This window comes from Scyliorhinus canicula, chromosome 9 (assembly GCF_902713615.1).
Source record: "Scyliorhinus canicula chromosome 9, sScyCan1.1, whole genome shotgun sequence".
NCBI classification, from domain to species: Eukaryota; Metazoa; Chordata; class Chondrichthyes; order Carcharhiniformes; family Scyliorhinidae; genus Scyliorhinus; species Scyliorhinus canicula.
In genome coordinates, this window is record NC_052154.1 from 148,067,311 (window position 1) to 148,092,941 (window position 25,631).

General features: G+C 46.8%; 1 protein-coding gene across 6 annotated transcripts in view; it reads right to left on the reverse strand.

Annotated features, from left to right (window-relative positions):
* The window catches only part of mapk8ip1b (mitogen-activated protein kinase 8 interacting protein 1b), a 227,162-nt gene that overhangs the window by 115,073 nt on the left and 86,458 nt on the right, over positions 1-25,631 (reverse strand). For 4 of the 6 annotated variants that reach the window (XM_038807884.1, XM_038807883.1, XM_038807888.1 and 1 more), the window contains exon 2: positions 12,480-12,585. The exons of the other annotated variants lie outside the window; for them this stretch is intronic. In XM_038807884.1, the coding sequence (XP_038663812.1) occupies positions 12,480-12,585 (106 nt within the window). The remainder of the gene's footprint in view (positions 1-12,479; positions 12,586-25,631) is intronic. 6 annotated transcript variants of the gene reach the window in all.

Here is a 25,631-nt window from a genome sequence, read left to right on the forward strand (position 1 = left end):
CAGTTAGCTCATCTGGCGAGATGGCGAGCGTGTAGTTCAGCATAATTTAATAACACAGGTTCGATTCCCTTTCTAGTTGAGGTAAGAGATGAGACCTGCCTCTTCCAACTGCTGCTGAGAGTGGAAGGTTACGGCAAGCCATCATTGACAAAAATAAAGTGCTCAGAAAACAGCTCAGGATGAAGAATCAACAGACAATGAACCAAGGGCCTGCCTTCAGGTAGAGCACTGTATGTAAACCCTGAAAAATGTTCCTTACAACAGCATCAGAAAGGGAAGGCAGAGAAAGGAACCAACAGGAAGAGCCCCAATGAACCAAGCAGGAAAATCTCAGATTAAAGATCACTCCGAAATGACCTGCAGTCATCTCAGGCTGACCACTTGAGTAACTATGATTTAACTGAAAATATTTTGGTTAAAATGCTCAATTGGGGCAGTACGACGCGCAGTGGTTAGCACTGCTGCCTCACGGCGCCGAGGACCCAGGTTAGATCCCGGCCCCGGGTCACTATCTGTGTGGAGTTTGCACATTCTCCCTGTGTCTGCGTGGGTCCCACCCCCACAACCCAAAGGTGTATGGATTGGACATGCAAAATTGGATTGGGTACTCTAAATTTATTAAATAAATAAACAAATAGCTCAATAAAGGTGCCGGAATAAGTGTGAGATTTTCTTAAATTCAAAAGGTAAAAACACCAAGTTCTTGGAGTGGGACATGCCATTGATGTGCTAAATATCCAGAACCATTCCCTGGATAAGTATTGTATTACACTCATATGTTCAAGATGAGCCTCATTTATGTGTATTAATGGAATTAATAATAATCTTTATTAGTGTCACAAGTGGGCTTACATTAACACTGCAATAAAGTTATTGCGCAAAGGCTCTAGTCGCCACATTCCGGGTACACAGAGGGAAAATTCAGAATGTCCAATTCACCTAACAAGCACGTCTTTCGGAACTTGTAGGAGGAAACCAGAGCACTCGGAGAAAACCCCCGCAGACACGGGGAGAATATATTGGAGAATTGTAATGCGAGAAACATGATCATCAATTTAAATCAGCCTCCAACTCACTTTTCCTTGTTCAGGACATTCTTAGTACAAACTTTCTTTGTGGATTTACACACCCCTCGAAAATATATTAAATGGTAGTGTGTTTGGGACTGACTGCTGCAATAAACTATAGGGTCACCAGAGGGAGCTGTTAACTAGCATGTCATGAGGTGAATGTTCCCACCAGGTTCTGTCTAAAAGCAGAACATGGGCTGGATTCTCCGATCCCCCAGCTACGTGTTTCTCAGGAGTGTGTCGTTCACTGGTGGCGGGATTCTCTCTTCACGCCGCTTGCCAATGTGATTTCCCATTGAAGCCATCCCACGTTGCCAGGAAACCGCTGGGCAGGGTGCGCTGCCAGTGAAAAAAGAAAATGTCCGGAGAATTCCGGCGCAAGACTCCGATTTACATCACCCGCGATAGGTACGGCTTCATCAAATCTTAAATGGCTTTCTAGTTCCTAACATTTTTTTGTTGTTCATTTATGGGATGTGGGGGTCACTGGCTAGGCCAGCATTTATTTCCCATTCCTAGTTGCCCTAAAGGTGGTGATGAGCTGCCTTCGTGAACCTCTGCAGTTTATGTCCTGTAGGTACACCTGCTGTGCTGTTAGGGAGGGAGTCTCAGGATTTTGACCCAGCGACAGTGAAGAAACAACAATATATTTCCAAGTTGCGATGGTGAGTGACTTGGAAGGGAACTCGCAAGTGGAGTTCTCACATGTCTGCTGCCTTTGTCCTTGCAGATGGCAGCTGTTGTTACTTTGGAAGGTTCTATCCAAGGAGCCTTGGTGCGTTCCTGCAGTGCATCGTGTAGCCGATGACACACACAAGCTGCTACTGTACATTGGTGGTGGACGGAGTCCATTTTTGTGTAAGGGCTACCAATCAAGCAGGCTGTTTTGTCCTGGATCGTGTTGAGCTTCTCAAGTGCTGTTGAAGCTGCACTTATCCAGACAAATGGAGAGAATGGTGAAGTAGGGACTGCCTCCTTGGAGTAGAGAAGGCCAAGGAGAGACTTAATAGAGGTGTTCTAAATCATTAAGTAAATGAAGAGAAACTGTTTTCAGTCTCAGAAGGGTTGGTAACCAAAGGCCACAGGTTTAAAATAATTGGCAAAAGAACCAAGGGGACTTGAGAAGACATTTTGTACAGCAGCCATTTTCCCAAAGCCTTGCACACATTTTCCTGTCCAAGTCTCTTTTGAACATTACTCCTGAATCTGCTTCCACCACCCTTTTAGGCAACGTATTCCAGATCATAACAACTAGCTGCATTAAAGACACATTAGCAATCTTTACAAGGGATTTCTTGAATTAACAACATGGCTTCCATGGTGGTCGTCCCAAAATGCTCTGTAGCCAGTGAAGTGTAGCCACTGTTCTAATGTTTGAAATGTGGCAGCCAATTTGTACACAGCAACCTCCTACAGACAACAGTAAGATAATGATGAGATAAGCTTTTTTAGTAATGTTGGTTGTGCTACAAGTCCGGATCGATGAAGCCTGGTTGTTCTCTCAAAGGAAATTGAGGGGTCATTTATTAGAGGCGTACAAGATTATGATCGATTTGGACAAGGTAGACAAATAAAAGCTGTTCATGTTAATTGATGCTACAAGGATTAGGTGACAGATTTTAGGCAAGAGATTTGGGGAAAATGAGAGGAAGAATTATTTTTTTTTTTAAAACACGGAGTGGTAATGACCTGGAACTTGCTGCCCAAGAGTGTGGTGGAAGCAGAAATGATCAATGATTTTAAAAGGAAATTGGATGGGCACTTGAAAGAAAGAAGCTTGCAGGGCTACGGCGATAGAGCAATGGGGCATGAGACTACCCAGTTTGCACTTCAAGGTGCCGGCATACACTCAAATGGGGTTAATGGCCTCTATGCAGAAGGAAATCCTCACATTGTATGTTTTTATAATAAATATACGCTCATTGATATTTCTAAAACATTAAAACTGATCAAGGATTCCTAAAATGGCTGAAACTGTGTCTGTCTGTGACCTCTGAACAAAAGAGGCCACCTGGCATTTTAAGAAACCTCAAACGTTGTTATCTCCAAGGAGCCACAAATAACCTCTCTGTACACTATAGATTCCAACTTTAAAGGGAGCTATAAAAATGCCATACCAATTTAATAAGCCAGGCTGACCAGAAGGAGATGGATTGTCTGCTAAGACAAAGGCTCCACAACCTTCCTTTCAACTCCTAATGGCCGAGGCAATCAACAGTCTTTGGAAGCCAGACAATGGATACACATCCTTTGTGAAAGGCTGGGTGGAGAGGTAGGGAGCTATGTGACATGGGCTTCTTGTTTGTGGACAAGTGATATTGCCTTGCTGAACTACATAGTCTCAGTCTGCTATTTACCATCTAACTGGCAGCTGCACAGAAAAGGAGTTCTGCTCCAGGTTGAACATCTAGCCCTTTTTACACTGCTTCTCCTGGAAATCCTGTACCATCACCAACAAGACAGATTCATCTCTGCTTGCTTATCTCATCATGTGAAGACAACCCTGTGGTGACATGCATCACTGTAGGTACACAAGGGGTTAATGTAGATACACGAGGATTGAGTAAACACTAGAGGGAGCACAGGAGACATCATGACACACACACATTCAACCAATAGGTCAGTAAGATAGGACACGACCAATGGGCAGTCAAGACACACCCAGAGGTGACACTACCACAATGGGGCTACCCATATAAAAGGACAGGGCACACATGCTCTTTTTCTCTTTCCATAGGTGACTCTCAGAGAGACAGGGGCAGATCAGGCAGCATCACACCCACTGCATGGATTAGAGCAGACTGGTTAGTTAGATTGAGTTACTATAGCAAGATCAGCAGGAGAGTCGAACTCAAGTAGGAGAATTGTTAACTGTTCAATAAATGTGTTAAACCTATCTCCAAATCTGAACCTTCCTTTGTCAGAGTATACATTAAGGAAGCAGCTTATGCTACATGAAGAAGCATAACACAACAAATCCCACAGTAAAAAAGTGAATTGTGTAGCATCAGTATTTAACCTGCTGACCTCAAGTGAAGAAATACCTGAAATCGGGACTCTGGAAACCATGTGAAACAATATTTATTTTCTTGGTGGTCCCTGCACTGTAAATCTTTAATTTATCTATCTCTCTTCTTATTGTATGAGGAGAGAGGAAACATTGCGAGCCTCCTTTCGCATTTTGTGTGTTAATAAGCCAACCCTTTGAGTTTGCCCCATTTGGGTTTGCTGTCAGATGAATAGAAAGTTGGATCACACCAAAATCAAGGGGTTTGGAAATATGTCACCGCTTAGAAAAGAGGAAAAGAAATGAAGAACACCTCCCTGTGGGTAATGAGAGGATAAATTAGTACTGTTAAAATTACACCCCCCCCCCCCCCCCCCCGCCCATAACACTTCCCACTGTGCCAGTGCCATAAATGATTAGTTTGTTGCAAAGATATGGAACCAAAGCAGGTGGATAGAGTTAGGATGTACACAAGTCCGCCCTTGCATTTGCCTCCCTGATTGGCCGCTGTAGAATCCCGTTTGGCTGGCGGTCAGCAGCCATCCAAAGCTGCAGACTGGCTGTCCGACCTCTCGGAATCTCTCCAAATGGAGAAAATTAAATTCGCCAACCGAGGGTCAGACAACGGCTTCCACAGAACGTGGGAGCAATTCACGCAAATTGTTCTGGGACCTGTTTGTGGCCAACGAACAAGAGGAAGAATAGCCAGGTAGCCAAGAATCAGGGGAAAGTAGCCAAAGCGTGAAAGGGAGCAGGGCCGGCCCAAGGTACCGGCAACTCGGGCAGTCGCCCGGGGCGCCATGTGCTAGGAGGCGCCAGACTCGGGTCCCGCGCATGCGCAGTTGGGCCGGTGCCAACCAGCGCATGCGCGGTGGCCGCCCTCCCCCAGGGCGGCCCCCTCCGCCCCCCCCCCCCCCTCCGGTCGCCCTCCTCCGGCCCCCCCCCCCCCCCCCCCAAGGGCGCTGAAGTTCAGCTTGCCCGGGGCGCCAGCAACCCTAGGGCCAGCGCTGAAAGGGAGAGATAGACCGGGAGAGAGGGGGGACAGCTAAACCCAAGAGGAAAGAAAGGTGAACCACGGGAGGGGGGGAGGGGGGAAAGAGGAAAGAGATAGATAACAAGAGAGGAGAACCAGGGAGGTGGGGGGGAGGCAGGGAAATGAGAGCCGGAAGGAAGGCACGGAATACAATAACGAACATGGCATCTCCAGGAGTAGAGAACGAGGAGAATGAAGATGAAAGACGGGAGGAACGGCAGAAGTGGAAGTGAGCGCGAGACGGCAGCGAGATCCGTCCGGGAGAAGCAAGCGACAACAACACCAAACCCATTCGAGTACTGCCCACTAAAATTATTTCTCCACAACCGAATGTATATTTACCTCCCCAGTCTCCACACACCCCCTTCCCCCCCCCCCCCCCCCACCAACAGTCGCCCACTTATGTGTTGTAAATAATTTTGCCAGGTGTACAGAGTAAGATGTACACAAGTCATTAATGGCAGAACAAGCTTGAGGGGCCGAATGACCTTCACCTGCTCCTGTGGCCCTGAAGGGTCTGATCGTTGGCACAGCTACAGATTTTAGTGCCAGAGAAAAGGCAGAATCCAGCCATTTGTCATTATTCAACAACAGTTCCCTGTCAAAGCAGCTACCGCCGAAATAATGGGCCAAAAGACTTTACAAAATGCTGAACAGGAGGCTGGTCAGTGAGGACATGCTTGCACAATTATACATCAGGAGAGAAAGACACTGAATCTAATATTGACCCACAAGCGCCAGGGTCCCAGGTTAGATTCCCTGCTGGGTCACTGTCTGTGCGGAGTCTGCACGTTCTCCCTGTTTCCTCCAGGTGCTCCGGTTTCTTCCCACAGTCCAAAGATGTGCAGATTAGGTGGATTGGCCATGATAAATTGCCCGTAAGTGACCAAAAAGGTTTAGGAGGGGATAGTGGGTTACCGGGATAGGGTGGGTGAGGGCTTAAGTGGGTCAGTGCAGACTTTATGGGCCGAATGGCCTCCTTCTGCACTGTATGTTCTATGTTCTTACCAGCTCAAGCCTAAATGCCGCCCAGATCTTGCTGCATGTGGACATGGACTGCTTCAAGCAATTTGTAACCTATGCAGCACATAATTGCTTTTGTTGTTCCAAGTCAAGTACTTTCATTTCAGGGCTGTACGCTTTCACACATTTTATCCTTCTAAATTCGACTACCCTGTCTTAGATCGGTCTTCATCCATAAATTTCCCACCCATTCATTGCCAGCAAGTCCAGTTTTTAATTCACATCCATTTACATTTAACAGCAACAGTGGTTGGGAGTTATGCGGTTACTCGAGTGGGGCCTACAAACTAGGCCATGGACTGATGACTCTGGACTTTCTGGTAGTCTATGGGTGAGCTGGAGCAGGTTGAGAAAATTACCCCGCTTCCCTCATCCGTCCCTCTTTTGAAGACTCGCATGCCATATTTGTAAAAGTGGAATTGTCATAATATCCACTCATGTATATAATGAGGTGCAGACAGGCAGTGATTGACACACAGGATGACCAGTGAGCACACAGCACAGTGCAGCCAATCACCAGACAGGACATTACCACTATAAAGCCACAGAGCACTAGGTTTCCCGCTCTCTCTGGACCCAGCCACTGAGACAGTCAGAGTCTACGAGCTAGCCAGTGCAAACACCATGCGGTAGCTAGTAAGTCTGGTCAGGCTAGTACAAGGTCTCCAGTTAGTTCAGTATAGTGTCGACCCACAGCTGAATATATATATTAGTTCTATCGTTGAATAAAACCATGTTGGATCTTCTCCAGTGTTAGACGTCTGTTTCTAGCTTCACTACATCAAGTGCAGTCCACATTGAATCAATCTGCCTAACACATCAGGCATCACACTTGATATATTCACTTGACTTTTATGGCTATGTGTCCAGTTTATCACCTCTCTGAGGAAACACTTGATTTTGGGTGGGGTGCAGTATACATGTTGTGGTCCACAAAAAATAAAAATACAAATAAAAGAAATTAAAATATTTTTTTTATTCTCCTTTTTCACATTTCCTCTCAAATGTACACCCAACAATGAACAATAATCAGTAACGAATGTAATGTCAATCCCCATATCAATAACATTGATCCCGATCTCCCACCAAACCTACAATCAATAGCCCGCATGTTAACATAAACAAATGACAAAAAGGAATCAGGAATCACCCATAGTCACTATTAACACACACGGCCCTTCTCCCCCAACCCTCCCAGCCCCCAACCCCCCCTAATGTTCGATGTGCTCCAATTCTCAAAAGAGCATAATGAATAACGCCCATGAATTGTAGAACCCCTCCATCCTTCCCCTCAGTTCAAATTTGACCTTTTCAAGCGTCAAGAATTCCAACAGGTCCCACCGCCATGCCAGGGCACAGGGTGGAGATTCTCCACCCTAACAGGATCCGCCTTCAGGCGATCAATGGGGCAAAGGCTACAACATCTGCCTCAGCGACCGTTTCCAACCCCGGCTGCTCCGGCACCCTGAAAATGGCCTCCCAAGGGCCCGGATCCAGTTTCACGTTCACCACTTTAGAGATTACCCTAAACATCTCCTTCCAGTAATCCTCCAGCTTTGGACAGGACCAAACATATGAAAGTGGTTTGCGGCACCCTCCCGCAACGTTTACATACATCTTCTACCCCCTCAAAAAGCCGGCTCATCCTCGCCCTTGTGAGGTGCGCTCTATTTACCACCTTCAGCTGTATCAGCCCCAACCTCGCACACAAGGTGGAGACATTCACCCTCCGGAGCACCTCACACCAGAACCCCTCCTCCTCCTCCATACCCTCTCCCAACTCTTCCTCCCACTTTGCCTTGATCCCTTCCAGCGGCGCCTTCTCCTCCTCCAAAAGCACCCCGTAAACCGCCGATACTACCCCCTTCTCCAGTCCCCCTGTCGTCAGCACCTCCTCCAGCAATGTGGAAGCCGGCGCGACTGGGAAGTTCTGCATCTTCTTTCTGGCAAAGTCTCGAATCTGCATGTATCTAAATATTTCCCCCTGCTCCAACCCATACTTCACTCCCAGCTCCTTCAATCCCGCAAAAAGACACCCAAGAAACAAATCTTTTAGTGTCCCAATTCTTTTCTCCTCCCATCTCCAAAAATTTCCATCCCACTTCCCTGGCTCATATCTATGGTTCCCCCGAATCGGCATTTCCCTTGACCCTGCCCCCAACCCAAACTGCTGTCGAAACTGCCTCCAAATTCTCAACGAAGCTATTACTACCGGACTCCCCGAGTATCTCCCCGGGGCTGTCCGGAGCAGCACTATTGGTAGCGCTTTCAATCCGAACCCCCTACCCAAATTCTCCTCCCTTCTGACCCATTCGGAGTCAACCATTCTGACCCAGCTCCATACCTTCTCCACATTCGCCACTGGCCACCTTCCCTCCCCATATGAACGAGGTAATCATCCCTTCAATGTCTCTAAAAAAAAAAAAAAATGCCTTGGGCAGGAAAATCGGCAGGCATTGAAAAATAAACAGGAATCGCGGCAGCACATTCATTTTAACCGCTTGTGCCAGACCCAGCACTGACAGAGGGAGACATTCCCACCTTTCCAGATCAGCTTTCACTCTCCCCGCCAAACTACGAGAAACCTACCTAAAGTGAGTCCCTTCCTTATGGAATGGCAAACCACCCCCCCCTCCCTGCCCAAGGTCAGGATTATTTAAGCATGTTGCAAAGATTTGAAAGAAGGCGTCAGATATCAGAAGATGCTTTGATGACCTAAATAAACAACCATCTTTTCCAAGGACTTTGGACGCCAATTACCATTGGCAAGACCACGATCATTGCATAACTATGTACAACACACATACTTAAAATGCTTGAGCACAAAAATCACAGGATCAGTCTTGATTCGCAACTCATTACTGTGGCTGCTCAATTTAATGCTGGAACCATAGAATGATATAGCACAGTAGGGCAGCATTTAGCCCAACATGTCAGTGCCATCTGCTTAAAAAAGAGATTGTTACGTTCTGGTGCTTGGCGGGATAGAATTAGTGCACCAGAGAATGTCTAGTTCATGACCAAGTTGAATGTTTACTGATTACAATAACATGGGTCAGGTAACAAGATGAAAACTACTAAAACTATTAACTATTAAATTACCATTAGAATATTATCCAAGAGCTATTACAAATGCAACTATCCACTACGACGACTATCTCCAGACTCCGAGGTTGCAGTGTCATGTGGTTGTTCTTTACTGCCACCTTCTGGTTGGAGGTCATATCTGTTACTATTTACATAACTGCTCCTGCATATCATTTCCAATTCATCCCCATTCTTTCTCCCAGCCCTCCAAATTTCTTTTGCTAGAATTATTCAATTCCCTTTAGAAGTTACAATTAAATCAGCTTCCACTTTTGGACAGTGTATTCCAGATTGCAACTCTTTACTTAAAAAAGATCTGATATTAGCTCTGATGCTTTTGTAAATTACCTTAAATTTTGGTTACAAACATAAACCTTTAACTTGACCCAGCTATGCAGCCATCATCTTGTTCACGTTCCTATCGAGGATAGATCGAGGGATCTATGTTCTATGTTCTAAGTCTCTAGTGTGGGACCGGAACTCATAAGTTTCTGACTCAATGATGAGAATATGACCCACCAAAGCCAAGGAATACAAAGGGTAAATTGCAGTCAGGGATCAAATAATTACAGTGCTCATTAATTGACTTTTATTGTATTATTTCACTGGATGGGAGAGTTGCTGGCTCAGCTAACATTTATTGCCAATCCCCAAAGTGTCCTTGAGGTGGCGGCGGTGAGTCGCCTTCTGGAACTACTGCAGTTCATGGCTAGGACAGGCTTCCTTGGTTTATTAAAATCCTATTTGTCAGTATTCAATTTCCTTGTCTGGGTTGCTAGAAAAAGATAATGCAGCACTTTTCCAATGGGATAGTTTAATAGGTTTTCTGCCGGTCCTGGACTTGTTCCAAGTACAGCATCAAATCAGGGCTATACTTTGGCTTTTGCTGACACAGGGGCTGGACAACTGTCCTGACAATTAGCTCAGAGTTTTGCTGACATGACAGGTGGATCACAGTCTATTCTGCAGAGTGAATTAAGACATTCAGGAGGTCATCCTGCCTAGCATCAGAAAGAGATTATCATGGAAACGTCAGGTAAGGTTTGGCTGCCCAGAACCCCTTAAGCAATACACATGAAGTCCCATTAATGTCTTCCCTGTAATAATACCAACTCCAAGAGACTCATTGTTTTGGAGGAGTAGCAGACATGATCGTACCCTTCAATAATATAGCAGAGGACACTGTGTCTGCTTTGAGACAACAACCGGCTTTCCTGCATTCCAGAATCCTGTGCATTTCCAATTTTAATTGAAAAAAATTAAAATGAAAATCGCTTATTGTCACAAGTAGGCTTCAATGAAGTTACTGTGAAAAGCCCCTAGTCGCCACATTCCAGCGCCTGTCCGGGGAGGCTGGTACGGGAATCGAACCGTGCTGCTGGCCTGCTTGGTCTGCTTTAAAAGCCAGCGATTTAGCCTGGTGAGCTAAACCAACCTAATTGCTCCACCATTGACGACCATGTCTTGCAGCCTGGGTCCCAAGCTCAGGAATTTTGTCCTGAAAGCTCTTCACCTGTCTACCTTTCTTTTTCTCTAAGCTTTTGATAAGGCTCGACTTGTCCTGACATCTCCTTATGTGACTCAGAGCCCAATTTTGTCCAACAATCCTCAAAGGGCCTCTTGATATTTTACTACATTGTAAAAATGGAGGAGGGGCAAGAGAAAGATGAAAATTCGGAATTAGAGGCATTACTGAACCAGGAACCAATATTCACAGCAAGATATGTCGAAGCCAGGGATCACTCTCCTCTGCACTATATATTCCAGATCCTCTGTGCTTCTGAGGCAAATATCAACAGATAATGTTTTGAAATCACGGACATGACAAGTATAGCGGCAGTAAAAAAAAAGAAATCACAACTTGATAAAAATTACAGCCTAGAAGGAAATCACTTGATCCATTGTTCCTGTGTCTTGTGCCAGTTCCACTCTAACATTTCAAATTGATTCATTATAAAAGGTGCTTTGAGTGGTTCGGAGGTTGTGAAAGGTGTTATATAGAGTTCTTTTTTTCCCCATCTATCCAAATTCCATTTCTCTGCCAGTTTCTCAAATTCTTTCATATGGTTCCTTTTCAAGTTCCTGTACAATGCCATTTTAAATTACACTATAACCTATATCTCAATAGTCAACTCTCATAAATCATCCCATGGAGTAGGTTTTTCGGGGGCGAAGACAGGTGTGTTAGGCGCTCGGGGAGCCTAAGCAGCAGCAACCGGGGGGGGGGGGGGGGGAGAAATGTGAACATGTGTTTACTGATTATGCCGTGTGCTTATTTATTTCTTTTTGTAGTTACTTGGGGGGGGGGGGGGGGGGGTGTTATTGTGTTTTTTGTTAATACTGTTTTCTTGTTGATGTTTTCTGTTTTTGATATTTTGTGAAAATCCCAATAAAAAATTTAAAAAAAATTAATCATCCCATGATCCAATTGCTCCATATTCTTCTCGTGGTTTTTTTTCTTTTCATTCATTCACAGAATGTGGGTTTCACTGGTAAAGTCAGCTTTATTGCCCATCCCCAGTTGTCCTCGAGATGGTGGGGGTAAGCTGCCTTCTTGAATACAATTAAGTGACTTGTTACACCATTTCAGAGGGCAAGAAAGATTGAATTAACCATATTGCAGTGGGTCTGGAGTTGTACTGCCAGGCCAGACTGGGTAACAACTGTAGATTTCCTTTCCCCAAGTGCCTTAATGAACAAGATGGATTCTTACAGCAATCTGGTGGTCCCATGGTCACTATTACTAACACTACTGTAACCTTTCAAATCCGGAATTCCAAAATCCAGAAACACCAATTGTCTGGTCTTTATTGAGAGCACATGTGCATCTCCAGGACTGGCTACTTGTGTCTCTGCAATAGAGTTATCATTATGGCCTTCATGGTTATTACTTGTATCACCAGAGTTTTTCCAGGCACTGCTTTGCTGTGATTCTGATTACAACTTAACATTGCATGGAAAATACTGGACTGAGGTAATTGCCAGAAGTCTTGTACCTTTTTAAGAATAAGCAATCGTTTTTTTCCAGAGTAAAGTTGCATTGTTGTTACTACATTAACAGCAAAATAAAATCCATTCAATGGTCTTTCTACTTAACCACTTGCAACTTCCCATCATTGTGGTTAGGACCCACAATCCTGAAGAGAGGTATTGCAGTGTTGACTTTGCTCACCAATGTTTCCCCATCCACTCCATACCATCACAGTGAGATATACCCGCCTAACATTCACAGCCTACACTCAGCTCACAACACTCTTACCCTTGTGGCCAGGCCGTCCTTACAGTGCAGACTTATCCCACATTCATCTGTTATTTCAGACAAGTCTTCATCTTCGAACTCCTCCAAACTTATGTCATGAGTTAGCCTGCAGCAACATAATGGAGAACAGTCCGGGTTAGTACAAAATCAAATACTAGGACGCATCAAGAAACTGTTCTTCCACACAATGGCACCATTCTGCAGTCCTTCTATCTTAATAAGTGCGCATACAGTTGTGCTAATGTGGCTAACCTCTTGAGCCCAAAGGTTGTTGCTTCAAGTCCCACCCCAGAGACTTCAGCAAAAAACCTAAGCTGATGCCAAAGTGGAGTGCTGAAGGCTTGCTACACTATTGGCAGTGTCATCTTTCCAAAAAGATGTTAAACAAAGGTCCCATCTGCTCATTCATATAGATATAAAGATCCTATGGTACTACAGCTGTTTGTGGGAGCTTCCTGTGTAGCATTTCCGACATTACAGAGTGACGACTCCAATAGTATTTCAATGGCTGTTACTAATGGAGTTATTAAGATTGAGAGAGATGCAATATAATTGCAAATTCTTTTTAGCGGTGTCCAATAAGTTGGACAAATTGCTGTACGTTTAATATAGATATTCGGTTCTCAACCATTGAAACTTTACCTGGTTTCAATGTTTGTCTGATTGAGGAACTGGAGTACCAGGGAAGAATATTTATTTGACTTTCAATCCAGTGACAACATTAACAATCTCAGGTCAGAGAAAGTTAAGAATCTAATCAATTTCCTTTCTGAATTTTAGGTACAATCTTGTATCAAATGTCCCTTGCACACCAATGTACCACTCCTGCTTCACAACTGTGACAGGAACTGGATAAATACTTACTAAAGGAGACACTTGCAGAGCTGTGGGGAACAAAACAGCAGGGTGGGGCTAATCAGATTGCTCTTTCAGAGAGCTGGCATAGGTATGATGGGCTGAATGGCCTCCTGCCATGCTGCATGATTCTAACTCCACAACTTTGTGACTTTTGTTTTGAATGAGTCATCTCAATTAACTCCTAATCGGAAGGTTTTGTGTGCAGCTTCATGGGATTGAGTATATCAGCGATAGAATTAGAGAGGAATTACAGCACAGAAGGAGGCCAATCTTGACTCCACATTTGTGTTGGCTTTCTGAAAGAGCAATTCACCTAGTGCCGCTCCCCTTTTGTTGTCACCTGATCCTGCAATTTTTCTCTTCACGATTGAACCTGCCTCCATCAACGCTCTCAAGCAGTGCATTCCAGGTCCCTGCCAATTGCAGAATCAAAAGGTTCATCCACTCCCAATGGAGCCAGCTTCTCCTGATCTACTCTGTCCAAATCCCTCAGGGTTTTGAACACCTCCATCTGGGCGGCACAGTAACACAGTGGTTAGCACTTTGCTGGACAGCGCCAGGGACCTGGGTTCGATTCCTGGCTTGGGTCACCATCTGTGCAGAGTCTGCATGTTCTCCCCATGTCTGCGCGGGTTTCATTCAGATGCTGCGGTTTCTTCCCACAAGTCCTGAAAGACGTGCTTGTTAGATGAATTGGACAGTCTGAATTTTCCCTCAGTGTACCCGAACAGGCACCATAGGGTGGCAACAAGGGAACTTTTTGCAGTAACTTCCTTGCAGTATTGATGCAAGCCTACTTGTGACACTAATAAAGATTATTAAATTCTCCTCCCACCCTTCTCTTCTCGAATATAATAAGATTTGGTATGTTGATGTATTGTATTTGTTTTTCTGCCCAGATACTTATACTGTTTCAAGATCCAGTGCAGTATTTAACAACTTCGGCAAGAATTTTCTTTGGGGAGATTCTAATACTAGAGATATGCCTGGTATGAATAAATACTTGAGGAGGGGACAGGGACGGGGGAAGAGATATGTTGTTGGATGTGCAGATTGAAACGTTGCAATATTGATTTACTGTCACTAGAGGTGGAGTTAATATAAAGTGCCTCCAGTGACAATGTCACTGCAGTATTATTGCTCTTTTAAAATTGTTAGCATTTTTCATATTTATAAATAATTGTGTATATACACACACACTTTTCGTACCCTGTGATGAACGGTATTTATTTACCTTTAATACCTTGCCCCTTTAAGAGGCTTGGAACCCTGGGGGACTCCGCCTCTGGCTACGCCCCCAGGAAACAGTATATAGGATAAGGTTCCATGTGGCGAGCACACTTCTCTCGAATGCTGTCCTGTTCTCTGTATATTAAAGCCTTTGATTACCGACCTCGCTCTCACGTCGTAATTGAGAGTGCCTCATACCCGCATTTACAGAAGGGTTTATCCTGTCCTTCTTTTAACTGACCCCATATACATTTTGCTGCCCTCTGGTTCGGTCTATGGTCCCTCCCGTCTCTCCTCTCCCCCCCCCCCCCCCCCCTCCTTACATACTCCCCTTGTCCCTCCTGCCCCCCTCACCCCATTGGCTTTGGCTGTGTTTTGCTTTTATGTTCAGGGAGGCGGATGGGGTTACCCCTCCACCCCCCCACCCCTTCTCGTTTCCTCTTTTGCGGCTTTCCCACCTTCCTTCCGTCTTCAGTGCGATCCTCTGCCTGGCAGATGGCCAATGGGGTTTCCCATGTGACCAACCCCACGCCGTGAGGAAATCCGCGATGTGGGAAGTGAGGATCCCACCGGAGAATCCCATCCCTATTGTGTTATCCTTTGGAGCAAAAATTATCCAACGTTCAGAATTTCAACTTGCAACATTCAAAATATCAGCCAGGAATTTTTATATGACAAAAGATGCACTGACAATCTAAAACCAAGCAGCAAGGCCACAAACGTGGAAGTGCTTTATCTGGGATAACGTCCTCCCAATAGAGTATTGCTGCTCAGTCAGAGGAACCATGCATCAGATGAGACATTAAACCAAAGGCTCATCTGCCTTCTTAGATATAAAAGATCCTGGGCGGGATTCTCCGACCCCCACGGAGAATCGTCGATCGCGCCGATTTTTCATGCGGTGACAGTCCAACGCCGTCCTGCCATTCTCCCACCCGGCGTGAATAGCCTAATCATGAACGGCGGCGCGCCGCCTGGAGAATCGGCCGAGGGGGCAAGTCCCGCGATTCTCTGGTGTCCCGTCGATTCTGCGGCCCGGATGGGCCGAGGTCTCAATGACGCTGTTCACACCTGCAAAAAAAATTGTCAGCCAGTCATGCTTCATGACGGTATGGGAGAAGAGGTGAGCGGCCGGCATATGGCGCTCGTGACACTCTCGGGATGGGCACGGGCCTCTACGTTGGCGGAGTGGGTCCTCCATGTTGTGGAGGGGAGGGGGGCTGTGCCCCTATGCTGGGGGGGCCGGTCGGGCCTCTAAGTTGGCAGGGTGGGTCGGGCCTCTATGTTGGAGGGGCGGGTTGGGCCTCTATGTTGGAGGTGTGCCTCGATGTTGGCAGGGCCTCTCTGCTCAGGGGAGGGGGGCCTCTATGCTCAGGTGGGGGGGGCCATGCGGACAACATGCCAGCCGCCATGCCAATGCAGGGCGTTGCCAGAGCCACTGCCGCCAGAACAGCAGCAAGGCTAATGGGCGCCCACCCTGGTGCTGTCCACTCGCACGGCCCCGGGCCTTGCCCATGGGTGTGCCCCTCCCCCACCGGGGCAGACCTATTAGCCGGCATACATTGGCAGTAAGGGGCGGGTCCAGACCCTGGCATCCCCCAGTGAAGGCTTGGCTATCCAATGATGGCGCTATCACGAGGGACGGGCAGTATAGGTGGAGGGTATGGCCGGGGTCTGGGCGCATGCGTGGCTGTGGCGCATTCAGCAAGCCGGGGCAGACGTGTACCCCAAGGCACCTGGCTGCAGAGGGGACCACGCGCCATCCTGAAACATGTTGTATACCCCCACCCCCTGCAGATCACAATGTTTGGGCATCAGCCAGCGATGTTGGCCGCCATGGCGGGAGCAGCTGCCCTCCATGTGGCCCTGTGGCAGCAGCGGAGCAGAGTGACTGCAGCCGCTGCTGCCGCAGTCACTCTGCACCGACGCTGCCACAGGCCCACATGGAGGGCAGCTGCTCCCGCCACGGCGGCCAACATCGCTGGCTGGGACGGGCTGCAGCAGGCCAGGTGGGTCATGCTGAGGCTGCAGGGCCGCCTGCCCGACCGGCGCAGGAGGCGGCCGAGACGGACATCGATCAGATCAACGAGGGTGTGCTCAGGATGACGACACCAATGTGGATGAGGAGCAGGGGGAGCAGATGGGAAGTGGGGCCAAGGCGGCGGAGGCGCCCCATGAGGCCACGTGAATACCGATGCCGCATGTCCTTCGAGGAGCTGCCGGATGGGGCAGGCAGTAGGAGACTCCGGATGAGTAGAGAAACAGTTGCACATATTTGCCAACTTATGACACCGCGTGGGACTAAGGGAGGACATGCTCTCCTGGTTACCGTCAAGGTAACAGTGGCCCTTAACTCCTATGCGACAGGGTCGTTCCAGTTGCCGAGTGGGGACCTGTCCGGCATCTCCCAGCCATCGGTGCACAGGTGCATTTTTACAACGCTCTTTACAACATCGCAGACCGCTACATTCAATTCCCAGTGGACCTCACCCACCAGAATGACCGGGCAGCAGGATTCGCTGCCGTGGCAGAAATGCCCATGGTAGAGGGGGCGATCAATGGGCTGCACATCGCCATGCTGCCTCCAGCGTAGAACAGGGACTTCTTCATGAACAGAAATGGGTCCTACTCCATAAATATTCAGATGGTGTGTGACCAGCACATGAAGATAATGCATGTCTGCGCACAATACCCGGGCAGTGTACATGATGCGTTTATCATAGCACAATCGTTAATCCCCGCCATGTTCAAGGGACTGATTGCTGGGTGACAAGGGTTACCTGTTGCGGTCATGGCTGATGACACCTATACGGAGGCCACAGACCGACGCGGAGACCCATGCAGCAACCAGTGGTGTGATTGAGAGATGATTTGGCCTGTTGAAGATGCGCTTCAGGTGCCTGGACTGCTCTGGAGGGGCCCTCCAGTGCCATTCGGAGAGGGTCAGTCACATAGTTGTGGTCTGCTGCATCCTCCACAATATTGCCCAGGAGAGGGGTGATGTGCTGGAGGAGGAGGAGGCCGTGGGAGGAGACACCTCTTCAGATGAGGACGATGGGGATGAGGGGGGCAACAAACACGACACGAGGCTGCACAAAGCCACCGACTTGGGCAGCACGCACGCGAGGCGTTAATAGCCGCACGTTTCACCAACTAGGGGGGGGGTAGGGACTCTGAGCAGGGGGACTGGCACCACCATACTGACCTACCTCACCACCCAAGTGTGTTCAATGCCATGAAGGATGATGACAACCCCGCTCTGCGATGATCTGTGAGCTCCAACTCGTTAGCCAATGTCTGACTCATGGCCACAGCTACACCTTCCACGTGGGTGGTCCCTGTATACACGCAACGGACACATGGGCAGCTGGCAACGGGGTGCCAAGTATGGCTGGGGGAATCTTTACACCCACCTGGGCTCACTGTTACACCGACCTTCGAACACAGTGCCAATCAGTTCCGTTCACGACCACGTGGCCACAGGGCAGGGGCATCTTGCATTGATGTAACTGTGAGTTTAATTGTAACGCTAACATACAAGTACCCTAGCCCCTATAACCATGAGGGTCAGGTGGGAGGTTTGGCAACACACCTGGGGGCGCGGGTTTGGTCCCATGTGGCTGGTAGGGATTGGGTGGTGCCAGGGGCACGTCTCAGTGTACTCACCCTGGCTGCCCTTGTCTGGTTGTGCATCTTCTTGCGGAACTGCTCGGCCGTCCGTGGGGTTTGCCTCAACGCCCACCTCACGCCAATTCCTCCTCACTGTGCTGGCATGGTGCCGTTGGCCACGTCGACAGCACAGGATCGCCCTCCTATCTTGGACCGCGTCCAGCAGCATCACTTAGGTCGTGATCACGGAACCTCGGGGCGGCACGGCGAGGGGCGTCCATCTCGCCGGTCTTGTGAGTTTGTGGCGCTCGTGCACATTTTAAGCGATGTGGCACCGCCGCATCATCGGGGCGTCGCGCGAATGACGCCGGCATGGCGTGTTATGGGCCAGGTTTTAGAGAACTCCAAAGTGTATCATGGAGCTCATCTGACCCACAACTTTTACTAGATTGTGGTATTGGGAGCACACGGCCAACTCTACAGGTGTGGTACAGCAGAAATCGAAAAGTATTTTTTAAAAGCAAAACAATGTCTATTCTATGAACTCAAGTTAATCTTTTCAAAACATAGAGTGAACATCTTAGCAACCATTAATTCAATACAACCCCCAAAGAATACAACACTAAGTAATCCTTTAAGCTTTACTTTTAACATCCATAAGACAGAAGAAACACCTTTCAACAGAAGCACATTAGGTTTATATTCACTGCTGAGGACATTTATAATTCTGAATGCACCAAATGATCAAGATGTCTTTTGATGTCAGAGAGAACAGCAGTCCCCCTGCTTGGTCTGGTTTCAGCTCCAACATTGAAAACAAAACAAAACACACCCTGCAGCCTGCTCAAAAACGAAAGTATAAAAATGACAGACAGGCCATTGGATTGGATTTGTTTATTGTCACGTGTACCGAGGTACAGTGAAAAGTATTTTTCTGCAAGCAGCTCAACAGATCATTCAGTACATGGAAGAAAAGGGAATTAAACACAATTCAAGAAAATACAAGAAAATACATAATAGGGCAACACGAGATATACAATGTAACGACATAAGCATTGGCATCGGATGAAGCATACAGGATGTAGTGTTAATGAGGTCAATCAATAAATAAGAGGGTCATTTAGGAGTCTGGTGACAGTGGGGAAGAAGCTGTTTCTGAGTTCTCAGACTTCTGTATCTCCTGCCTGATGGAAGAAGTTGGAAAAATGAGTAAGCCGGGTGGGAGGGATCCTTGATTATGCTGCCCGCTTTCCCCCGGCAGCGGGAGGTGTAGATGAAGTCCATGGATGGGAGGCAGGTTTGTGTGATGGACTGGGCGGTATTCACGACTCTCTGAAGTTCCTTGCGGTCCTGGGCCGAGCAGTTGCCATACCAGGCTGTGATGCAGCCCGATAGGATGCTTTCTATAGGGCATCTGTAAAAGTTGGTAAGGGTTAGATATGCCAAATTTCCTTCGTTTCCTGAGGAAGTATAGGCGCTGTTGGGCTTTCTTGGTGGTAGCATTGACGTGGGTGGACCAGGACAGTTTTTGGCGATGTGCACCCCTAGGAATTTGAAACTGCTAACCATCTCCACCTCGGCCACGTTGATGCAGACAGGGGTGCGTACAGTACTTTGCTTCCTGAAGTCGATGATCAGCTCTTTAGTTTTGCAGGCATTGAGGGAGAGATTGTTGTTGTTACACCACTCCACTAGGTTCTCTATCTCCCTCCTATATTCTGACTCATCATTATTCGAGATCCGGCCCACTATGGTCGTATCGTCAGCAAACTTGTAGATGGAGTTGGAACTAAGTTTTGCCATGCAGTCGTGTGTACAGGGAGTAGAGTAGGGGGCTAAGTACGCAGCCTCCACCCACACTCGTTTACAACGGCGCGGGGACTCTGCCACGGGATGGGAGAATCCCACCTCCTATTTCACGGTTTTGAAAATAAACGGAGTGAAGTTCTGGCTCATATTACCCTTCAACCAACATCACTTTAAAAAAAACACAATGTTCTGGTCCTGATCACACAGTTGTTTTTTTGGGGATCTTGCGGTGCAGTAATTGGCTGTCCCATGTTTCCTGCATTACAACAGCGACTCCACTTCAAAGAGTACTTGGTTGGAAAGGGTAATGGGATGTCCTGAGCTTCTGAAAGGCACTGTATCAATGCAAGTCTTCCTTTTTCTTAACAATATTTCTGTAGTGGGAGAATGAGAACTGGTAATTGAAAATGGAATTCCATGTTTGTATCAGGCTTATGTTGCTCCTACATTCCCCAAATTCAAAAGGTGTTCTGTCATTTCCAGGTGTTCACATTCCTGATCATGGCCTTTGTTTTAATTCTGCACAGAGTTAACATGTATAATTCCATTTCCTCTTCAATCCAACTTTTAGGTTTGGTTGGTGTCTCTGTTGAAATGAAGAAATACGGGAAGGAACATGCTATTTGTGAGAGACCTTCAGTATTCCTGGGAGGTCAAAAACACTTGGCACCCATCGTGTTCATTCCGAGCGCAGTCACAGGCAGTGAACTTTGCACAACAAGATTTGAAAAGCAGCAAACAAATCAAAATTTGGGGATAAGAATACTGACCAGAACACTGGGAGTACTCCCAATTCTTCTTCATCCACTTGAACAGGCAGGCGGGAACTGTAGTGTGATGACTGTCAGGATTATTTTTTGGAAACGCAGTTCTCCCCGAGAACACCACTGACAATTAAGTCAGCCTTGATTTTGTTTTCAGATCCTTAGTGGTTCTTGAACCTATAACCTTCTGACTCACAGTCAGGAGACCTACCAGCTGATAAAGCTGCCATCTAGCTCATATCTAACTAGTATTCCTGAAGGGACAGGCAAACCAATGGTGCTTCATGCTTATATTTTTATATTTCGGCTTTGTCCCCTGAAAAACTGCCCGAAAGATGTGATTTTCCATTGGAATATGACCAGGGCAATGGCTTGTTCTGTATAAGCAGCCGTAACAGCCTCCCCGAACAGGCGCCGGAATGTGGCGACTAGGGGCTTTTCACAGTAACTTCATTTGAAGCCTACTCGTGACAATAAGCGATTTTCATTTCATTTCATTTTTCAGCAACCAGTTGCTGACATGATAAAAGCAAATTACTGCGGATGCTGGAATCTGAAACTAAAGACAAAATGATGGAAAATCTCAGCAGGTCTGGCAGCATTTGTAGGGAGAGAAAAGAGCTGACAAAGGGTCATCTGGACTTGAAACGTTAGCACTTCTAACGTTTTGGTCACACCCCCTTTGGGCGGTCATCTGACTCCGACACCTCGCGGAACTTGGGTACATCCCGCGAGGCAGAAAGGCTGCCAGGAAACCCAGTGAAGCCTCTCCCGGGATTCACCGGCTGCACCATGTTCGAGCGAGAGCACAACTCGGCCGGTGGTTTGCACCCCAAGAATCCCAAACCCAACACAAAGAATTAACCTGGAGTCCCAGCACTCAACCACCATTGTGTCTTCCAGTTCCCAGAAGTGAGAAATAATCACACTTAGGATACAAAATGCCAAAGCTTCATTGAGCATATTTCTTACAGCTCTCCATGTGACTGGTGGACGAATGCAGAACATTGTTACCCAGTACATGGCTGCATTGTGCCAGGAATATATATTCACAAAACAATTAGCGCCCAGCTCAAGAGAAATAACATAGAATAACATACCTCTATAAAAAAAAAAAATCATGCCTCGACCTCAATATAAGTCTTCAAGTCATTAGGTGGAATTCTCCCAAAACGTTGATTGGGCGTGATCTAACTGCGGGAGCAACATCCCGCTGTAGATGCACCCCCCCCCCCCTCCCCCCCATCAATCGGGGGGAGATATCCTGGGCCCAAAAGGCGGCGCGGAAATCTCTTTTCCGAAATCTACCCGGCTCACCACACCCAGTGCGAACCAACAGGATCTCACAAGACATTGCTGTCCGAATCCTGCCCATTGTGGGCGGGATCACAATTTTGCAAATCTGCATTATAGAACAAAACAGCTAGTCTCACTCGAACAAGCATCCCCTTGATTATCTGAGGCATCGGGAGACCTCGGCAAGCCACGTTCAGTGCTGGTCCCCACAAACGGGGATCAGATGGAACAACACTTGTGGGGGTCACCCAGGGGATCAGAGGCCCCAGGTGCTTGCCCTCTTTGTAGGGTGGCATCCTGGCATTGCTAAGGTACCCAGTTGGCATTGCCAGTTGGCAAGGGTACTGCCAGTGTGCCAGGCTTGCATTTTTCGTATTTGTTTTGGAGCCGTGTAAAACCCGCTGAGAAATCAATGTGTGGGGCCTGAAGATGGCGACAAGCCTGGCCTCAGTGGTTGGTACATCCTTTTTTTTTAGGGCACACTGATTTCAAAGTGAGAGTGCAGCCTTCCACAACCACACCCCTCAATCATCATCACCTGCCCCCAGAAGAGCAACATCCCGCTGTAGATGCACCCCCCCCCCTCCCCCCCATCAATCGGGGGGAGATATCCTGGCCGCTGGGAGATTCCGGCTATTTAAATGTCCATCACTCCATGCTCCTGGCACATGACTGGAGTGCAATGATCAACATGGCATCCCGGAACATATGTTCACATAACTATCAGCTCCTTACTCTTTCTGAATAATATAACGATATAACAGCAATCAACGCACGGGACCAACCAAGAACAGCAACCCCTACACATTAGATGCTAGTTCTCCATTTTGAAAAAGCTACAATCCCTTCACTGATCTGTTGCTGACACAGATTGCGAAATTTCAAAGCATTTAAAAACCAGCAGATCTCCTGTGACAAAAGTAAAATATCATGGATGTTTCATATCTGAAGTGAAAATGGAATATGCCAGAAACTCTCAGCAACCCAGGCAGCATTTATGGAGAGTAAATAGAAACCAATCTGGAAGCATAATTTACATGATAAGAGGAGGTATAAATTATTGTAGCAGGATAGCAGAGTGGGGTGGGGAAAAACTGGTGTATCAGGTTAAATCCAAGGGTCATGCCCAGTGATGGTATGCCCAACTCATACTTTTCAGTAGGACTGCATTCGGTGTGTAGTTTTCTGGAACGGTCTTTTATTTAAATATCGACACACAGAAAACAGTTAAGGTGCCAGCAGTGCAGGTTCAATTCCCAAACCGGCCTCACCGAACAGGCGCCATAATGTGGCGACTAAGGGCTTTTCACAGTAACTTCATTGAAGCCTACTTGTGACAATAAGCGATTATTATTATTAATATTAGATGTCGGCCAATGGTTAGGTGACTTTTGCAATTTCTGCCTCCAAGCTTTTTTAAAAAAATGTTTTTTTTTTTTTAAAAAAAGAGTACCAATTCATTTTTTCCAATTAAGGGACAATTTAGCATGGCCAATCCACCTAGCCTGAACATCTTTTGGGTTGTGGGGGCGAAACCCACACAACCACAGGGAGAATGTGCAAACTCCACACGGACAGTGACCCAGAGCCGTGATCGAACCTGGGACCACGGCGCCGTGAGGCAGCAGGGCTAATCCACTGTGCCACCATGCTGCACTTGCCTCCAACCTGATTGAATAACCATGGGTCGGAGCCTCTCCCTCGCTGGATGTACACAGAAGAAAACCATATGTTGAATTTACACCTGCTCTTGTTTTGGAGTTTACCCAAAACCTAAAGTTAACTCCAATCAAGTGAGAATGGTCATCAGCTATCCCCCATTGATTTCAGATTTGCAAACCATTCCGGGTGAGCAATAGCAGTTGATCACGTGACCAAAATGGTCTTCAGATAACAAATTTGCTATCCCAAGAACCAGAGAGAAACTGGTCAGTCTGCAAAAAATAGCAGCTGAAGAAAAGGACAGTGACATCTTTAAAACCAAGAGACAATTAAATCTCAGAAAATCTCCCCAGCCATTCTAATTCAGCATCTATTGGAACAGAATCTTGACCTCCTGGTGGTGCAAGAAACAGAGTTGAGCTTGCTTACGTGATCTTTCTCTTTATGGCTATAAAGCCCAATTGTTCAGTAAACAGAGTGGGGCCAGACTTTAATTGCAATTTAGAGAATGAATAGCACTTCATGATCCCATCTGAAAATCAGCAGCACTTTGACTGCCAAAGTCAGATTGACATATTCTGCTATTTTACCTTTAAGAGACGATTGGCACTTTCTTCGGTCTTTAACACTGCCATTGACACTTCTTTTGTCTTGAGCCCAAGACATCTTTGTCAAATTTCGCCTAATCTCCCATCTATCCCTGATCTTCTATTTATTCCACTCCATTTTACACATTATAAAACCCATCACATTCAAAATAGCAATTCTGTTTCTCTCTCCACAGATGTTGCCAGACCAGTTGAGGATTTTCAGTAGTTTCTGTTTTTACTTCAGAGGATGTACATATTCTGGTCCCAGAGTCCAGGAAAGTAATGTTTGCTGCTCGCTGAGGCAAAGTGGTGGGCAATCTGCAGCCCGGATCTCATGTGGGATGCATTCCCTCTGCTTCCGAAGTGTAAATATTTATTTTGTTTTTAACCATTTGAAGTTGATGACAGTCCTATGAATATATAAATGACTCACCATTTTCTATAACTGATTACAAAATACTTGGCATGCATTAAATTAATCATATTGATGGGTTCATGGTTAATGAATAAGCCTGATTTTAATCTTGCGGCCCATTGAGATGAAGAAGGACCACTAGGTTGTCCATCACTGATTTAGGACCTAGGCAATGAAGGCATGACTACCAATGGTGGAGCAATAAAACCTGAGGATGCACAATTGGCCAAGTTTGGAATAATGCAGAGATCTTCAAAGGGTTGTAGGGCTGGAACAAGTTACATAGATAGGGGTACTCATGTATGTGGAAAGTATGTATTATTTAGATGAACTTGACAGTTCTTTTGCGCACCTCCCAATATGTACATCATATGTACTCAGCCACTATACAGAAGTTCAAGAAGCCGCCAAGCAGCCACAAAGTCTTCAGTCTTGAACACCATAATTTACACTCCCTTTGTCTTGTGCCCAAGACATCTTCGTCAAATCTCTCCTGAGTTCCGACCACTTCCTTCAGTGCATAACATTTTTCACATCATTTTCATCCAAATCAAATGGAATTTAAATTACCCAGAATTAATGGAATATGTGCACGGTATCCTCTCCGACAGGTCAGTAAAACATCATATATTTATATAGAAGAAAGGGAAAATTCCACCCACTAAGTGCTGAAGGTTGTGAGGAAACTTAATCTCCAGAACACAAAAAAAAACTATGAACACCACCCCACCCCCCCCACCAGATCGGATCCACCCTACACTCCCACTCTCTCTCCCCCCCCCCCCCTCCCACCAGATCGGATCCACCCTACACTCCCACTCTCCCCACGCACAGAGATCCCAACCTAATGAAGGTCTCCAGAAGAAACCTCCTTGGCACTGCCCCTGGGGGAGGGGAGGGGCTATGCTCGAGTACTGCT